The sequence below is a fragment of the Oncorhynchus gorbuscha genome, unplaced genomic scaffold (genome assembly GCF_021184085.1).
Source record: "Oncorhynchus gorbuscha isolate QuinsamMale2020 ecotype Even-year unplaced genomic scaffold, OgorEven_v1.0 Un_scaffold_1577, whole genome shotgun sequence".
NCBI classification, from domain to species: domain Eukaryota; kingdom Metazoa; phylum Chordata; class Actinopteri; order Salmoniformes; family Salmonidae; genus Oncorhynchus; species Oncorhynchus gorbuscha.
This window is the reverse complement of record NW_025746312.1, coordinates 49,173-68,539: the sequence shown is the minus strand read 5'-3', so window position 1 is coordinate 68,539 and position 19,367 is coordinate 49,173. Positions and strand designations below refer to the sequence as shown.

The following is a 19,367-nucleotide window of genomic DNA, read 5'->3' as shown; positions in this document are numbered from 1 at the left end:
ATTATTATTTTACCTTTAATTAACTAGGCAAGTCAGTAAAGATTACATTATTATTTTACCTTTAATTAACTAGGCAAGTCAGTTAAGATTACATTATTATTTTACCTTTAATTAACTAGGCAAGTCAGTAAAGATTACATTATTATTTTACCTTTAATTAACTAGGCAAGTCAGTTAAGATTACATTATTATTTTACCTTTAATTAACTAGGCAAGTCAGTAAAGATTACATTATTATTTTACCTTTAATTAACTAGGCAAGTCAGTTAAGATTACATTATTATTTTACCTTTAATTAACTAGGCAAGTCAGTTAAGATTACATTATTATTTTACCTTTAATTAACTAGGCAAGTCAGTAAAGATTACATTTTTATTTTACCTTTAATTAACTAGGCAAGTCAGTAAAGATTACATTATTATTTTACCTTTAATTAACTAGGCAAGTCAGTTAAGATTACATTATTATTTTACCTTTAATTAACTAGGCAAGTCAGTTAAGATTACATTATTATTTTACCTTTAATTAACTAGGCAAGTCAGTTAAGATTACATTATTATTTTACCTTTAATTAACTAGGCAAGTCAGTAAAGATTACATTATTATTTTACCTTTAATTAACTAGGCAAGTCAGTTAAGATTACATTATTATTTTACCTTTAATTAACTAGGCAAGTCAGTTAAGATTACATTTTTATTTTACCTTTAATTAACTAGGCAAATCAGTTAAGATTACATTTTTATTTTACCTTTAATTAACTAGGCAAGTCAGTTAAGATTACATTATTATTTTACCTTTAATTAACTAGGCAAATCAGTTAAGATTACTTTATTATTTTACCTTTAATTAACTAGGCAAGTCAGTAAAGATTATTTTTTTTTATTTTCAATGACGGCTACTGTCCCTTATACAGCTCGTTGAGTGTGGTCTTAGTGCCAGCATCGGGGTGTGTTGGTAAATAGACGGCTACGATACTATTGATGAAATCTTGGTAGATAGTGTGGTCTACAGCTTATCATGAGGCGCTCTACCTCAGGCCAAGAGTGTGCAAAGCTGTTATCAAGGCAATGGGTGGCTATATATATATGTGTGTGTGTGTGTGTGTGTGTGTGTGTGTGTGTGTGTGTGTGTGTGTGTGTGTGTGTGTGTGTGTGTGTGTGTGTGTGTGTGTGTGTGTGTGTGTGTGTGTGTGTGTGTGTGTGTGTGTGTGTGTGTGTGTGTGTGTGTGTGTGTGTGTGTATATAATCAAGAAAAGCCAGAGGTTAGGAATCAGGACTCACTCCTTCACATCAATGGTCTGGTCTTTATCTGCCTGCTTCTTCATTCCATTCAGCAGGTTAGCAGAGTGCTGTTTCATGATACCAAACATCTAGAGGAGAGAAAGAGAGAGAGAGAGAGAGAGAGAGAGAGAGAGAGAGAGAGAGAGAGAGAGAGAGAGAAGAGAGAGAAAGAGAAAGGTAGAGACAGCAGTAGAGAGCAGTAGAGAGTTAGAGAGGTAGAGAGAGAGAGAGAGAGGTAGAGAGACAGCAGTAGAGAGCAGTAGAGAGGCAGAGAGATAAGTAGAGAGACAGCGGTAGAGAGACAGCAGTAGAGAGGTAGTAGAGAGGTAGAGAGAGAGAGAGAGAGGGGGTAGAGAGAGATGGAAAGATATAATTAAAAACAGAGCAAACCAGATTCCAACTCCATGCAAATGCCCATGATTTTGGATTGAGATGTTTGACGAGCAGGTGTCCACATACTTTTGTTGATTTCGTGTATATACTGCAGACAGACCGACCGACCGACTGACCATTTGGAAATTGCTTCCAAGGATGAACCAGACTTTTGGAGGGCTAAATTTTTTTCTGAGGTCTTGGCCCGATTTCTTTTGATTTTCCCATGATGTCAAGCAAAGAGACACTGAGTTTGAAGGAAGGCCTTGAAATACATCCACAGGTACACCACCAATTTACTCAAATGATGTCTGAAGCCATGACATCATTTTCTGGAATATTCCAAACTTAAAGGCACAGTCAACTTAGTGTGTGTAAACTTCTGACCCACTGGAATTGTGATACAATGTATTATAAGTGAAATAATCTGTCTGTAAACAATTGTTGGAAAAATTTCATTTTGTCATGCACAAAGTAGATGTCCTCACCGACTTGCCAAAATTATAGTTTGTCAACAAGAAATTTGTGGAGTGGTTGAAAAACAAGTTTTAATGACTCCATATTAAGTATATGTAAACGTCCCAGGCAGGTAACCTAGTGGCTAAGTACGTTGGACTAGTAACCGGAAGGTTGCTAGATCGAATCCCCGAGCTGACAAGGTAAAAATAATTTGTTCTACTCCTGAAAAGGGCAGCTAACCCACTGTTCCTAGACCAGTTAACCCACTGTTCCTAGACCAGTTAACCCACTGTTCCTAGGCCGTCATTGTAAATAAGAATTTGTTTGTAACTGACTTGCCTAGGTAAATAAAGGTAAAATCAATTTAAAAAAGATATACTTATATTTATAATTTTATACTCCAGACTTCGACATTGCTCATCCTAATATTTCTAAATGTCTTAATTCCATTATTTTACTTTTTGACTTGTATTGTTTTGTTGTGTCTTGTTTGTTTACTGCTGTTGGAGCCAGGAACAGAAACATTTCACTACACCCATAACTGCTAAATACGTGTTTGGGACTAAAACAATTTGATATGATTTAGGTTTGAGTTTATAACAAGTGATAATGAGTATAAAAATAGTTATAATGAGTTAGCAGTTTATAACAAGCTATAATGAGTTAATAGAGTTTATAACAAGCTATAATGAGTTTATAAAGAGTTTATAACAAGCTATAATGAGTTTATAGAGTTTATAACAAGATATCATGAGTTAATAGAGTTTATAACAAGCTATAATGAGTTAATAGTTTATAACAAGCTATAATGAGTTTATAGAGTTTATAACAAGCTATAATGAGTTTATAGAGTTTATAACAAGCTATAATGAGTTTATAAAGAGTTTATAACAAGCTATAATGAGTTTATAGAGTTTATAACAAGCTATAATGAGTTAATAGAGTTTATAACAAGCTATAATGAGTTAATAGTTTATAACAAGCTATAATGAGTTTATAGAGTTTTTAACGAGCTATAATGAGTTATTAGAGAGTTTATAACAAGCTAAATTGAGTTTATAGAGTTTATAACAAGCTATAATGAGTTTATAGAGTTTATAACAAGCTATAATGAGTTAATAGTTTATAACAAGCTATAATGAGTTTATAGAGTTTTTAACGAGCTATAATGAGTTATTAGAGAGTTTATAACAAGCTAAATTGAGTTTATAGAGTTTATAACAAGCTATAATGAGTTAATAGTTTATAACAAGCTATAATGAGTTATTAGAGAGTTTATAACAAGCTATAATGAGTTAATAGTTTATAACAAGCTAAATTGAGTTTATAGAGTTTATAACAAGCTATAATGAGTTAATAGTTTATAACAAGCTATGATGAGTTTATAGAGTTTATAACAAGCTATAATGAGTTAATAGTTTATAACAAGCTATAATGAGTTAATAGTTTATAACAAGCTATAATGAGTTTATAGAGTCATAACAAGCTATAATGAGTTAATAGTTTATAACAAGCTATAATGAGTTTATAGAGTTTATAACAAGCTATAATGAGTTTATAGAGTTTATAACAAGCTATAATGAGTTTATAGAGTTTATAACAAGCTATAATGAGTTTATAGAGTCATAACAAGCTATAATGAGTTAATATAGTTTATAATAAGCTATAAAGTGTTTATAACATGCTATAATGAGTTTATAGAGTTTATAACAAGCTATAATGAGTTAATAGTTTATAACAAGCTATAATGAGTTTATAGAGTTTATAACAAGCTATAATGAGTTTATAGAGTTTATAACAAGCTATAATGAGTTTATAGAGTTTATAACAAGCTATAATGAGTTTATAGAGGTTATAACAAGCTATAATGAGTTTATAGAGTTTATAGAGTTTATAACAAGCTATATTGAGTTTATAGAGTTTATAACAAGCTATAATGAGTTTATAGAGATTATAACAAGCTATAATGAGTTTATAGAGGTTATAACAAGCTATAATGAGTTTATAGAGTTTATAGAGTTTATAACAAGCTATATTGAGTTTATAGAGTTTATAACAAGCTATAATGAGTTTATAGAGTTTATAACAAGCTATAATGAGTTTATAGAGGTTATAACAAGCTATAATGAGTTTATAGAGTTTATAACAAGCTAGAATGAGTTTATAGAGTTTATAACAAGCTATAATGAGTTTATAGAGGTTATAACAAGCTATAATGAGTTTATAGAGTTTATAACAAGCTAGAATGAGTTTATAGAGTTTATAACAAGCTATAATGAGTTAATAGTTTATAACAAGCTATAATGAGTTTATAGAGGTTATAACAAGCTATAATGAGTTTATAGAGTTTATAACAAGCTATAATGAGTTAATAGTTTATAACAAGCTATAATGAGTTTATAGAGTTTTTAACGAGCTATAATGAGTTTATAACAAGCTATAATGAGTTAATAGAGTTTATAACACGCTATAATGAGTTTATAAAGAGTTTATAACAAGCTCTAATGAGTTTATAGAGGTTATAACAAGCTATAATGAGTTTATAGAGTTTATAGAGTTTATAACAAGCTATAATGAGTTTATAGAGTTTATAACAAGCTATAATGAGTTTATAGAGGTTATAACAAGCTATAATGAGTTTATAGAGTTTATAACAAGCTATAATGAGTTTATAGAGGTTATAACAAGCTATAATGAGTTTATAGAGTTTATAGAGTTTATAACAAGCTATATTGAGTTTATAGAGTTTATAACAAGCTATAATGAGTTTATAGAGTTTATAACAAGCTATAATGAGTTTATAGAGTTTATAACAAGCTATAATGAGTTTATAGAGGTTATAACAAGCTATAATGAGTTTATAGAGTTTATAACAAGCTAGAATGAGTTTATAGAGTTTATAACAAGCTATAATGAGTTTATAGAGGTTATAACAAGCTATAATGAGTTTATAGAGTTTATAACAAGCTAGAATGAGTTTATAGAGTTTATAACAAGCTATAATGAGTTAATAGTTTATAACAAGCTATAATGAGTTTATAGAGGTTATAACAAGCTATAATGAGTTTATAGAGTTTATAACAAGCTATAATGAGTTAATAGTTTATAACAAGCTATAATGAGTTTATAGAGTTTATAACAAGCTATAATGAGTTTATAACAAGCTATAATGAGTTTATAGAGTTTATAACAAGCTATAATGAGTTTATAGAGTTTATAACAAGCTCTAATGAGTTTATAGAGTTTATAACAAGCTCTAATGAGTTTATAGAGTTTATAACAAGCTATAATGAGTTAATAGAGAGTTATAACAAGCTATAATGAGTTTATAGAGTTTATAACAAGCTAGAATGAGTTTATAGAGTTTATAACAAGCTATAATGAGTTAATAGTTTATAACAAGCTATAATGAGTTTATAGAGTTTATAACAAGCTATAATGAGTTTATAACAAGCTATAATGAGTTAATAGAGAGTTATAACAAGCTATAATGAGTTAATAGAGAGTTATAACAAGCTATAATGAGTTAATAGTTTATAACAAGCTATAATGAGTTTATAGAGTTTTTAACGAGCTATAATGAGTTTATAACAAGCTATAATGAGTTAATAGAGTTTATAACACGCTATAATGAGTTTATAAAGAGTTTATAACAAGCTATAATGAGTTTATAGAGGTTATAACAAGCTATAATGAGTTTATAGAGTTTATAGAGTTTATAACAAGCTATATTGAGTTTATAGAGTTTATAACAAGCTATAATGAGTTTATAAAGAGTTTATAACAAGCTATAATGAGTTTATAGAGGTTATAACAAGCTATAATGAGTTTATAGAGTTTATAACAAGCTATAATGAGTTTATAGAGGTTATAACAAGCTATAATGAGTTTATAGAGTTTATAGAGTTTATAACAAGCTATATTGAGTTTATAGAGTTTATAACAAGCTATAATGAGTTTATAGAGTTTATAACAAGCTATAATGAGTTTATAGAGTTTATAACAAGCTATAATGAGTTTATAGAGGTTATAACAAGCTATAATGAGTTTATAGAGTTTATAACAAGCTAGAATGAGTTTACAGAGTTTATAACAAGCTATAATGAGTTTATAGAGGTTATAACAAGCTATAATGAGTTTATAGAGTTTATAACAAGCTAGAATGAGTTTATAGAGTTTATAACAAGCTATAATGAGTTAATAGTTTATAACAAGCTATAATGAGTTTATAGAGTTTATAACAAGCTATAATGAGTTTATAGAGTTTATAACAAGCTATAATGAGTTTATAACAAGCTATAATGAGTTTATAGAGGTTATAACAAGCTATAATGAGTTTATAGAGTTTATAACAAGCTATAATGAGTTTATAGAGGTTATAACAAGCTATAATGAGTTTATAACAAGCTATAATGAGTTTATAGAGGTTATAACAAGCTATAATGACTTTATAAGTTGATAAAACATAGAAAGGATGGAGGGATGGTTCTACCTCTTTCAGTCGTCCAGAAGTAAAGGAAGGTGAGAGGACACTGCGGATCCGTCTCCATGTATCGTCCTCGGCAAGGGACACCGCGTCAAACAGCTCACCATTCAGAATGATGTTCTTAAACAACAGTTGTATTAATTATATGATTGAATATTGATAACCGTATTTACATAATATTCACCCTACTTTAAAATGTATGAATAATGAACGACACAAATAATGTATTAATAATATCAGTTATAATGTTAGGATTATTATTATTCAGATTATTATTAGGGGTGTGTGTGTGTGTGTGTGTGTGTGTGTGTGTGTGTGTGTGTGTGCGTGCGTGCGTGCGTGCGTGCGTGCGTGCGTGCGTGCGTGCGTGCGTGTGTGTGTGTGCGTGTGTGTGTGTGTGCGTGTGTGTGTGTGTGTGTGTGTGCGTGTGCGTGTGTGTGTGTCTCACCCTGCGGTTGGTGAAGATGTTGTAACACTCTTTAATCAGGACGGTCTTGATCATGCTTTTGTCCATGATACACAGAACAGGCTGCCTCCCATCATAGATCCTTCACAGAGGAGAAACACACATCTGGCTTTATGGTACACAGAACAGACTGCCTTCCATCATAGATGCTTCACAGATCCTCCCGTCATAGATCCTTCACAGAGGCATTTCGTTAAGTTACAGCCTTATTCTAAAAATGATTAAATAAATAAAACCCCTCATAAATCTACATCTTAATACCCCATAATGACATCACAATACCCCATAATGACATCACAATACCCCATAATGACATCACAATACCCCATAATGACATCACAATACCCCATAACGAGAAGAGAAAAACAGAAATAACTTAGTTAAATAACTATTCAGACCGTTTGCTAAGAGACTCCAAATTGAGCTCAGGTGCATTTTGTTTCTATTGATCATGTTTCCATCATGCTTGAGATGCTTCTACAATTTGATTGGAGTATACCTGTGGTAAATTCCATTGATTGGACATGATTTGGAAAGGCAAACACCTGTCTTCTTATTAAGGTCCCACAGTTGACAGAGCATGTCAGAGCAAACGCCAAGCCACGAGGTCGAAGATGGGAGAACCTTCCGGGAGGAGAAACATATCTACTGCAATCCACCAATCAGGCCTTTATGGTAGAGTGGCCAGACGGAAGCCACTCCTCAGTAAAAGGCACATGACAGTCCACCAATCAGGCCTTTATGGTAGAGTGGCCAGACGGAAGCCACTCCTCAGTAAAAGGCACATGACAGTCCACCAATCAGGCCTTTATGGTAGAGTGGCCAGACGGAAGCCACTCCTCAGTAAAAGGCACATGACAGCCCGCTTGGAGTTTGTCAAAAGGCACCCAAAGGACTCTCAGACTATGAGAAACAAGATTCTCTGTTCTGATGAAACCAAGATTGAACTCTTTGGCCTGAATGCCAAGTGCCACATCTGGAGGAAGCCAGACACTGCTCATCACCTGTCACCTGTTTGTCAAATGGTAACTAAAGACTCTCAGACAATGAGAAACAAGAGTCTCTGGTCAGATGAAATCAAGATTAAACTCTTTGGCCTGAATGCCAAGGGTCACGTCTGGATGAAACATGGCACCATCCCTATGGTGAAGCACGGTGGTGGCACCATCCCTATGGTGAAGCATGGTGGTGGCACCATCCCTATGGTGAAACATGGTGGTGGCAGCATCACGTCTGGATGAAACCTGGCACCATCCCCACGGTAAAGCATGGTGGTGGCACCATCCCTATGGTGAAACACGGTGGTGGCACCATCCCTATGGTGAAACATGGTGGTGGCAGCATCACGTCTGGATGAAACCTGGCACCATCCCCACGGTAAAGCATGGTGGTGGCACCATCCCTATGGTGAAGCACGGTGGTGGCACCATCCCTATGGTGAAGCACGGTGGTGGCACCATCCCTATGGTGAAGCACGGTGGTGGCACCATCCCTATGGTGAAGCACGGTGGTGGCACCATCCCTATGGTGAAACACGGTGGTGGCACCATCCCTATGGTAAAGCATGGTGGTGGCAGCATCATGCTGTGGGGATGTTTTTCAGTGGCAGGGACTGGCAGACTAGTCAGGATCGAGGGAAAGATGAACAGAGCAAAGTACAGAGAGATCCATGATGAAAGTCTGCTCAAGACCTCAGACTGGAGTGAAAACAAACAGGTTTTGCGTTGTCAATAAGGGGTATTGTGATGTCATAATGGGGTATTGTGATGTCATAATGGGGTATTGTGATGTCATAATGGGGTATTGTGATGTCATAATGGGGTATTGTGTGAGTAGATTGATGAGGGAAAAAAATGATTAAATCCATTTTAGAACAAGGCTGTAATGTAACAAAATGTGGAAAAAGTGAAGAGGTCTGGATACACCTACAATCCTACATGATACAGAGAACAGACTTCCTCCCATCATAGATCCTTCACCGAGGAGAAACACAGACACACATTTAACCACCTCATATAAAACTACAAAGAAAACATGAGTCGGGTTGTTGTTGATATTATGAATACTATTCCTCATGGTCACATGACAGCTCCAGCAGGTGATGAATTGAAAGAGCATAGTACAGTTGTGAGTCATCCTAGTACGGTACAGTCAACTGAACTCACCCCAGATTCTCCCGTACTTCTGAAAGCACTCTGTGTCAAAGTTAGCGATGCCCTGTAGAGAGACAGAGAGAGACAGAGAGAGAGAGAGAGAGAGAGAGAGAGAGAGAGAGAGAGAGAGAGAGAGAGAGAGAGAGAGAGAGAGAGAGAGAGAGAGAGAGAGAGAGAGAGAGAGAGAGAGAGCGAGAGAGAGAGAGAGAGAGACAGAGAGAGAGAGAGAGAGAGAGAGAGAGAGAGAGAGAGAGAGAGAGAGATAGAGAGAGAGAGAGAGAGAGAGAGAGAGAGAGAGAGAGAGAGAGAGAGAGAGAGAGAGAGAGAGAGAGAGAGAGAGAGAGAGAGAGAGACTGTCATGTTTTGTCATATATTGTCATGTCTTGTCCTTGTGCTTCCTCTTCTATTCGTTTCCCCCTGCTGGTCTTATTAGGTTCTTTCCCTCTTTCTATCCCTCTCTCTCCCCCTCCCTCTCTCCCTCTCTCGCTCTCTCTCTCTATCATTCCGTTCCTGCTCCCAGCTGTTCCTCATTCTCCTAACTACCTCATTTACTCTTTCAAACCTGTCCCCTATTTTGCCCTCTGATTAGAGTCCCTATTTCTCCCTCTGTTTTCCGCTTCTGTCCTTGTCGGATCCTTGTTTGATGTTTGCTGTTCTGTGTCCTTGTTCTGCCCTGTCGTGTTTTTTGCCTTCTTCAGATGCTGCGTGTGAGCAGGTGTCTATGTCAGCTACGGCCTGTGCCTTCCCGGCGACCTGCAGTCTGTGGTCGCGTCTCCAGTCGTTCCTCTCTACTGACGAGTGGATTTCAGTTTTCCTGTTTTGTATTTACCTAAGATAAAATCCAGGATTATCGTTTTTGTTTAAGACTGGAATAAAGACTCTGTTTCTGTTAAGTCGCTTTTGGGTCCTCATTCACCAGCATAACAGAAGGATCCGACCAAGAATGGACCCAGCGACTACGGATTCTCTCTACTCTGCTGTCGAGTTCCAGGGAGCGATGATCGGCAGAAACGAGCAGGAATTGTCTGCTGCTCGTCATGCCGTTGAGACCCTGGCCGCTCAGGTCTCCGACCTCTCAGGACAGTTTCAGAGTCTTCGTCTCGTGCCACCAGCTACTTCCTGGTCTTCCGAGTCTCCGGAACCTAGGGTTAATAACCCACCATGTTACTCTGGGCAGCCCACTGAGTGCCGCTCCTTTCTCACCCAGTGTGATATTGTGTTCTCTCTCCAGCCCAACACATACTCAAGAGAGAGCTCGGATCGCCTACGTCATATCACTCCTTACTGGACGGGCTCGGGAGTGGGGCACAGCTATCTGGGAGGCAAGGGCTGAGTGTACTAACGAGTATCAGAACTTTAAAGAGGAGATGATACGGGTTTTTGATCGTTCTGTTTTTGGGAAAGAAGCTTCCTGGTCCCTGTCTTCCCTATGTCAAGGTAATCGATCCATAACCTCCAGTAACTGGAACGAGCAGGCGTTGCTCGCTCGTTTTCTGGAGGGACTCCACGCTAAGGTTAAGGATGAGATTCTCTCCCGGGAGGTTCCATCCAGCGTGGATTCTTTGATTGAACTCGCTATTCGCATTGAACGACGGGTAGATCTTCGTCACCGAGCTCATGGAAGAGAGCTCGCGTTAACTGTGTCCCCCTCTCCCCGACACTACCATCTTTCCCCACTGACTCAGGTGTTGAGCCCATGCAGCTGGGGGGTATTCGCATCTCGACTAAGGAGAGGGAACGGAGAATCACCAACCGCCTCTGTCTCTATTGCGGTTCCGCTGGTCATTTTGTCATTTCATGTCCAGTTAAAGGCCAGAGCTCATCAGTAAGCGGAGGGCGACTGATAAGCGCTACTACTCTGTCCTCTCCGTCAAGTACCTGTACTACCTTGCCGGTCCATCTACGCTGGACCGGATCGGCAGCTTCCTGCAGTGCATTAATAGACTCTGGGGCGGAGGGCTGTTTTATGGACGAAGCCTGGGCTCGGGAACATGACATTCCTCTCAGACAGTTAGGGGAGCCCACGGTCATGTTCGCCTTGGATGGTAGTCCTCTCCCCAGTATATTATGTGAAACACTACCTTTAACCCTCACAGTATCTGGTAACCATAGTGAGACCATTTCTTTTTTGATTTTTCATTCACCTTTTACACCTGTTGTTTTTGGTCATCCCTGGCTAGTGTGTCATAATCCTTCTTTTGATTGGTCTAGTAATTCTATCCTTTCCTGGAACGTTTCTTGTCATGTGAAATGTTTAATGTCTGCTATTCCTCCTGTTTCTTCTGCTCCCTCTTCACAGGAGGAACCTGGTGATTTGACAGGAGGGCCGGAGGAATATCATGATCTGCGCACGGTCTTCAGTCGGTCTAGAGCCACCTCCCTTCCTCCTCACTGGTCGTATGATTGTTGTACTGATCTCCTCAAGAAGCGTTTTGCATCCGCTCCTATCCTTGTTGCACCTGACGTCACTAAACAGTTCATTGTCGAGGTAGACGCGTCGGGGGTGGGCGTGGGAGCCATTCTGTCCCAGCGCTCCCATACTGACGATGGGGTCCACCCTTGCGCGTATTTTTCTCATCGCCTGTCGCCGTCGGAACGTAACTATGATGTGGCTAACCGCGAACTGCCCGCCATCCGTTTAGCCCTAGGCGAATGGCGACAGTGGTTGGAGGGGGCGACCATTGCTTTTGTCGTTTGGACTGACCAAAAGAACCTTGAGTACATCCGTTCTGCCAAACGACTCAATGCGCGTCAAGCTCGTTGGGCGTTGTTTTTCGCTCGTTTCGAGTTCGTGATTTCTTATCGCCCGGGTACTAAGAACACCAAGCCTGATGCTTTATTCCGTCTCTTCAGTTCTTCTGTAGCGTCTACCGACCCCGAGGGGATTCTCCCTGAGGGGCGTGTTGTCGGGTTGAATGTCTGGGGAATTGAGAGACAGGTCAAGCAAGCACTCACTCACACTCCGTCGCCGCGCGCTGTCCTAGTAACCTTCTTTTCGTTCCTGTCTCTACTCGTCTGGCTGTTCTTCAGTGGGCTCACTCTGCCAAGTTAGCTGGCCACCCCGGCGTTCGGGGTACGCTTGCTTCTATTCGCCAGCGGTTTTGGTGGCCTACTCAGGAGCGTGACACGCGCCGTTTCGTGGCTGCTTGTTCGGACTGCGCGCAGAATAAGTCCGGTAACTTTTTTTCTGCTTCTGCTCCTGGCCTTGCTGGGTCTCAGTCTGTCCCCAGCCACCGCATCTCTCCTGCCCTTGCTGTGTCTCAGTCTGTCCCCTGCCACCGCGTCTCTCCTGGTCCTGCTCCTGCACTTGCTGTGTCTCAGTCTGTCCACAGCCACCGCCTCTCTCCTGTTCCTGGTCTTAGCCTTGCTGTGTCTCAGTCTGTCCCTAGTTGTTACTCTCCTGGCCTGTTTGGTCCTGATTGCTCTAACGCTTACAGTTCTCTACCCGTGTCTCATTTTTATAAGAGTAATAGCCCTAGATTCCCTCTTCATCGTCTTCCGTTACAGTCCTGAGGAGAGGAGTTGGGTTCTTTCTCGGGACGTGCTGGACCGTTTGTTGATCAATGATTTCCTCCGTTGCCGCCAGGGTTCCTCCTCGAGTGCGCCAGGAGGCGCTCGGTGAGTGGGGGGGTACTGTCATGTTTTGTCATATATTGTCATGTCTTGTCCTTGTGCTTTCTCTTCTATTCGTTTCCCCCTGCTGGTCTTATTAGGTTCTTTCCCTCTTTCTATCCCTCTCTCTCCCCCTCCCTCTCTCCCTCTCTCGCTCTCTCTCTCTATCGTTCCGTTCCTGCTCCCAGCTGTTCCTCATTCTCCTAACTACCTCATTTACTCTTTCACACCTGTCCCCTATTTTGCCCTCTGATTAGAGTCCCTATTTCTCCCTCTGTTTTCCGCTTCTGTCCTTGTCGGATCCTTGTTTGATGTTTGCTGTTCTGTGTCCTTGTTCCGCCCTGTCGTGTTTTTTGCCTTCAGATGCTGCGTGTGAGCAGGTGTCTATGTCAGCTACGGCCTGTGCCTTCCCGAAGCGACCTGCAGTCTGTGGTCGCGTCTCCAGTCGTTCCTCTCTACTGACGAGTGGATTTCAGTTTTCCTGTTTTGTATTTACCTAAGATAATATCCAGGATTATCATTTTTGTTTAAGACTGGAATAAAGACTCTGTTTCTGTTAAGTCGCTTTTGGGTCCTCATTCACCAGCATAACAGAGACAGAGACAGAGACAGAGACAGAGACAGAGAGAGAGAGAGAGAGAGAGAGAGAGAGAGAGAGAGAGAGAGAGAGAGAGAGAGAGAGAGAGGGAGAGGGAGAGGGAGAGAGAGAGAGAGGAGAGGGAGAGGGAGAGGGAGAGGGAGAGGGAGAGGGAGAGGGAGAGAGAGATAGATAGATAGATAGATAGATAGATAGATAGATAGATAGATAGATAGATAGATAGAGAGAGACAGAGAGAAAGAGAGAGAGAGAGAGACAGAGAGAAAGAGAGAGAGAGAGAGACAGAGAGAAAGAGAGAGAGAGTGAGAGAAAATAGCTGATTCATGCCCTAGGAGGTCATGTAGGTGTGTCCTACAGCTGAACAGGTGAGGGTTGTGGAGGGTTTGTTATTTTATATGGTCCCCAGGGTCAATAATACAACTTCTAGACTGATCATGTCTCATATTACCTTGTATTTATCTATTGTTCAAACAACAAAAAAGGCTAGTCCTCTTTTTCCTTCTCAATGTATTGTATTACATAGGAGAACAATAAGAGATGTTTATTCTGAATGTGTACTAACCTTTCTATACCCCATCGTTGTGCCAAAGTAAGGTAGGGGTTTGGGACCAGGGATACCCATCTTAGTGAATACACCATAGGGCCAGTACCCGTACCTGTACACACACACACACACACACACACACACACACACACACACACACACACACACACACACACACACACACACACACACACACACACACACACACACACACACACACACACACACACACACACACACACACACACACACACACACACACACACACACGGTAAATAGTAAAATGTTCTAGAGAAGTTATATTAAGTATAAGTATCCTTGTATATAACCATGTTACTCTGTATATAACCATGTTATTCTGTATATAGCCATGTTATTCTGTATATAGCCATGTTATTCTGTATATAGCCATGTTACTCTGTATATAGCCATGTTATTCTGTATATAGCCATGTTACTCTGTATATAGCCATGTTACTCTGTATATAGCCATGTTATTCTGTATATAGCCATGTTACTCTGTATATAGCCATGTTACTCTGTATATAGCCATGTTACTCTGTATATAGCCATGTTACTCTGTATATAGCCATGTTACTCTGTATATAGCCATGTTACTCTGTATATAGCCATGTTACTCTGTATATAGCCATGTTACTCTGTATATAGCCATGTTACTCTGTATATAGCCATGTTATTCTGTATATAGCCATGTTATTCTGTATATAGCCATGTTACTCTGTATATAGCCATGTTACTCTGTATATAGCCATGTTACTCTGTATATAGCCATGTTATTCTGTATATAGCCATGTTACTCTGTATATAGCCATGTTACTCTGTATATAGCCATGTTACTCTGTATATAGCCATGTTATTCTGTATATAGACATGTTACTCTGTATATAGCCATGTTATTCGGTATATAGCCATGTTATTCTGTATATAGCCATGTTACTCTGTATATAGCCATGTTATTCTGTATATAGCCATGTTATTCTGTATATAGCCATGTTATTCGGTATATAACCATGTTATTCTGTATATAGCCATGTTATTCTGTATATAGCCATGTTATTCTGTATATAACCATGTTATTCTGTATATAGCCATGTTATTCTGTATATAGCCATGTTATTCTGTATATAGCCATGTTATTCTGTATATAGACATGTTACTCGGTATATAGCCATGTTATTCTGTATATAGCCATGTTATTCTGTATATAGCCATGTTACTCTGTATATAGCCATGTTATTCTGTATATAGCCATGTTATTCGGTATATAGCCATGTTACTCTGTTTATAGCCATGTTATTCTGTATATAGCCATGTTATTCTGTATATAGCCATGTTATTCGGTATATAACCATGTTATTCTGTATATAACCATGTTATTCTGTATATAGCCATGTTATTCTGTATATAGCCATGTTATTCTGTATATAGCCATGTTATTCTGTATATAGCCATGTTATTCTGTATATAGCCATGTTATTCTGTATATAGCCATGTTATTCTGTATATAACCATGTTATTCTGTATATAACCATGTTATTCTGTATATAGACATGTTACTCTGTATATAGCCATGTTATTCTGTATATAGACATGTTATTCGGTATATAGCCATGTTATTCTGTATATAGCCATGTTATTCTGTATATAGCCATGTTATTCTGTATATAGCCATGTTATTCGGTATATAGCCATGTTATTCTGTATATAGACATGTTACTCTGTTTATAGCCATGTTATTCGGTATATAGCCATGTTATTCTGTATATAGACATGTTACTCTGTTTATAGCCATGTTATTCGGTATATAGCCATGTTATTCTGTATATAGCCATGTTACTCTGTATATAGCCATGTTATTCGGTATATAGCCATGTTATTCGGTATATAGCCATGTTATTCTGTATATAGACATGTTATTCGGTATATAGCCATGTTATTCGGTATATAGCCATGTTATTCTGTATATAGACATGTTATTCGGTATATAGCCATGTTATTCGGTATATAGCCATGTTATTCGGTATATAGCCATGTTATTCTGTATATAGACATGTTACTCTGTTTATAGCCATGTTATTCGGTATATAGCCATGTTATTCTGTATATAGACATGTTACTCTGTTTATAGCCATGTTATTCGGTATATAGCCATGTTATTCTGTATATAGCCATGTTACTCTGTATATAGCCATGTTACTCTGTATATAGCCATGTTATTCGGTATATAGCCATGTTATTCTGTATATAGCCATGTTACTCTGTATATAGCCATGTTATTCGGTATATAGCCATGTTATTCTGTATATAGCCATGTTACTCTGTATATAGCCATGTTACTCTGTTTATAGCCATGTTATTCGGTATATAGCCATGTTATTCGGTATATAGCCATGTTATTCTGTATATAGCCATGTTATTCTGTATATAGCCATGTTATTCGGTATATAGCCATGTTACTCTGTATATAGCCATGTTACTCTGTATATAGCCATGTTACTCTGTATATAGCCATGTTACTCTGTATATAGCCATGTTATTCAGTATATAGCCATGTTATTCTGTATATAGCCATGTTACTCTGTATATAGCCATGTTACTCTGTATATAGCCATGTTATTCGGTATATAGCCATGTTATTCTGTATATAGACATGTTACTCTGTTTATAGCCATGTTATTCGGTATATAGCCATGTTATTCTGTATATAGACATGTTACTCTGTTTATAGCCATGTTATTCGGTATATAGCCATGTTATTCTGTATATAGCCATGTTACTCTGTATATAGCCATGTTACTCTGTATATAGCCATGTTATTCGGTATATAGCCATGTTATTCTGTATATAGCCATGTTACTCTGTATATAGCCATGTTATTCGGTATATAGCCATGTTATTCGGTATATAGCCATGTTATTCTGTATATAGCCATGTTATTCTGTATATAGCCATGTTATTCGGTATATAGCCATGTTACTCTGTATATAGCCATGTTACTCTGTATATAGCCATGTTATGTATATAGCCATGTTACTCTGTATATAGCCATGTTACTCTGTATATAGCCATGTTATTCGGTATATAGCCATGTTATTCTGTATATAGCCATGTTACTCTGTATATAGCCATGTTACTCTGTATATAGCCATGTTATTCGGTATATAGCCATGTTATTCTGTATATAGCCATGTTACTCTGTATATAGCCATGTTACTCTGTATATAGCCATGTTATTCGGTATATAGCCATGTTATTCTGTATATAGCCATGTTACTCTGTATATAGCCATGTTACTCTGTATATAGCCATGTTACTCTGTATATAGCCATGTTACTCTGTATATAGCCATGTTACTCTGTATATAGCCATGTTACTCTGTATATAGCCATGTTACTCTGTTTATAGCCATGTTATTCGGTATATAGCCATGTTATTCGGTATATAGCCATGTTATTCTGTATATAGCCATGTTATTCTGTATATAGCCATGTTATTCGGTATATAGCCATGTTACTCTGTATATAGCCATGTTACTCTGTATATAGCCATGTTACTCTGTATATAGCCATGTTACTCTGTATATAGCCATGTTATTCGGTATATAGCCATGTTATTCTGTATATAGCCATGTTACTCTGTATATAGCCATGTTACTCTGTATATAGCCATGTTACTCTGTATATAGCCATGTTACTCTGTATATAGCCATGTTACTCTGTATATAGCCATGTTATTCGGTATATAGCCATGTTATTCGGTATATAGCCATGTTATTCTGTATATAGCCATGTTATTCTGTATATAGCCATGTTATTCAGTATATAGCCATGTTACTCTGTATATAGCCATGTTACTCTGTATATAGCCATGTTACTCTGTATATAGCCATGTTACTCTGTATATAGCCATGTTATTCGGTATATAGCCATGTTATTCTGTATATAGCCATGTTATTATGTATATAGCCATGTTATTCGGTATATAGCCATGTTATTCTGTTTATAGCCATGTTATTCTGTATATAGCCATGTTATTCTGTATATAGCCATGTTACTCTGTGTATAGCCATTTTACCATTGTGACACAGCCTGATCTGTTTCAGACATTGAGCATTTTCCAGAACAGTTATGATACATTGTAGGTAAAGAACCTGTAAGTAAGCATTTCACTGTTAGTCTACATCGGTTAATATTGATCCTTTTCCAGAACATTTGTGGTCTTTATACATTTCAGGAAGGTCCGCAAGATGAGTGCCCTCTTTATGTGGGTTTGGGTCATCAGACACCATTAGACCTGCACCTGTCTGGGGAGTGGACATGGCCTCTTTATTTTGGTAGCAGTGGTATGGTCTAATATATACTGTTGCTATGGTTACACCTCTTGGGATTTTATCAGAACATGGGTGTTCCTTTCAGAGGAGTTAGCAGGATGACATGTATTGGTTATTTCTATGGACTGTTGCTATGGTCCTAGTCTGTATTGTTGAACTATTGCTGTGGCTCTAAAGTTTCCATGCCCTAAAGTGAAACCAAACTAAACTTAGTGCAAGGCAATAAGATAACGGTGGTTAAATGCCAGAGGTGATGAGTCATTTAGAGGAGTTACTATGGGTCCTTCCATAGGAAGGAGGACAGCTGTATAAGAAGTGTTTTGCCAAGACTGGAAAAGTTCAATGAACCAGCTCAGGCTTTTATTATGTCGTAATACAAGTCTATTTGAACTCACAGGCTCTGGTATTTGTGAAAAATAATTGACTGATTATTTCCACGAGATAAACTATGATAAATGTGACAAATAACATTTGATTTGATGTATGTCCTTACACTACAATGAGGGTGATGAGGAGGGCCAGGAGGGTCCAGGTCTCGGCGGAGAAGTATGGCAGAAAACTCATCATCTTTTCCTCCGGTTCGCCTCCCTGCTGCTTCCGAAAACAAAGGCTCCGTTTCCTCTCGGGTTCGTTCACTTCTCCGATGTCGACTACCGACCGCTGCTCTTCTCCGAGCTTTGTTTGAGACCGTACAGGTTGCAAGTGATTATTATATCCTGTCGGAAAAGCACCTGTGTGATGCTAGCTAGAGTTAGGTTGAGCAACAATGGAATTTGCGTTTTGCCTTCAAAATAAGAGTCCAATATTGAAACGGATGCAAACAGATACAAATCATGTAATAATGCCATATCTGGATTAGATAATGCTGAACAAGGTTGGAATGTTGTTATATGAATTAAACCAAAGATAATAAGTAGTTCATTTGACAAACAAAAAATAGTTGAAGTCCCAATGTGGCTTTATTAGAATTGCATTGATGCAGACCTCTATTGCACTGTACAGCATTACCTATGTGTCTTGGGTCCATGAAATGTGAAGAGATTTCA

The 19,367-nt window shown here is 38.0% G+C and overlaps 1 protein-coding gene across 1 annotated transcript in view; it reads right to left on the bottom strand.

The window, feature by feature from the left end:
* Positions 1 to 19,052, bottom strand: part of LOC124023293 (cytochrome P450 3A27-like) — a 39,159-nt gene extending 20,107 nt beyond the window's left edge. Inside the window, exons 1-6 of the mRNA XM_046337798.1 lie at positions 18,815 to 19,052; positions 13,990 to 14,083; positions 9,230 to 9,281; positions 7,047 to 7,147; positions 6,605 to 6,718; positions 1,282 to 1,370 (exon numbers count right to left, since the gene is read on the bottom strand). Of these exons, the coding sequence (XP_046193754.1) occupies positions 1,282 to 1,370; positions 6,605 to 6,718; positions 7,047 to 7,147; positions 9,230 to 9,281; positions 13,990 to 14,083; positions 18,815 to 18,888 (524 nt within the window). The 5' untranslated portion in view covers positions 18,889 to 19,052. The remainder of the gene's footprint in view (positions 1 to 1,281; positions 1,371 to 6,604; positions 6,719 to 7,046; positions 7,148 to 9,229; positions 9,282 to 13,989; positions 14,084 to 18,814) is intronic.
* Between the last annotated feature and the right edge of the window lie 315 nt (positions 19,053 to 19,367).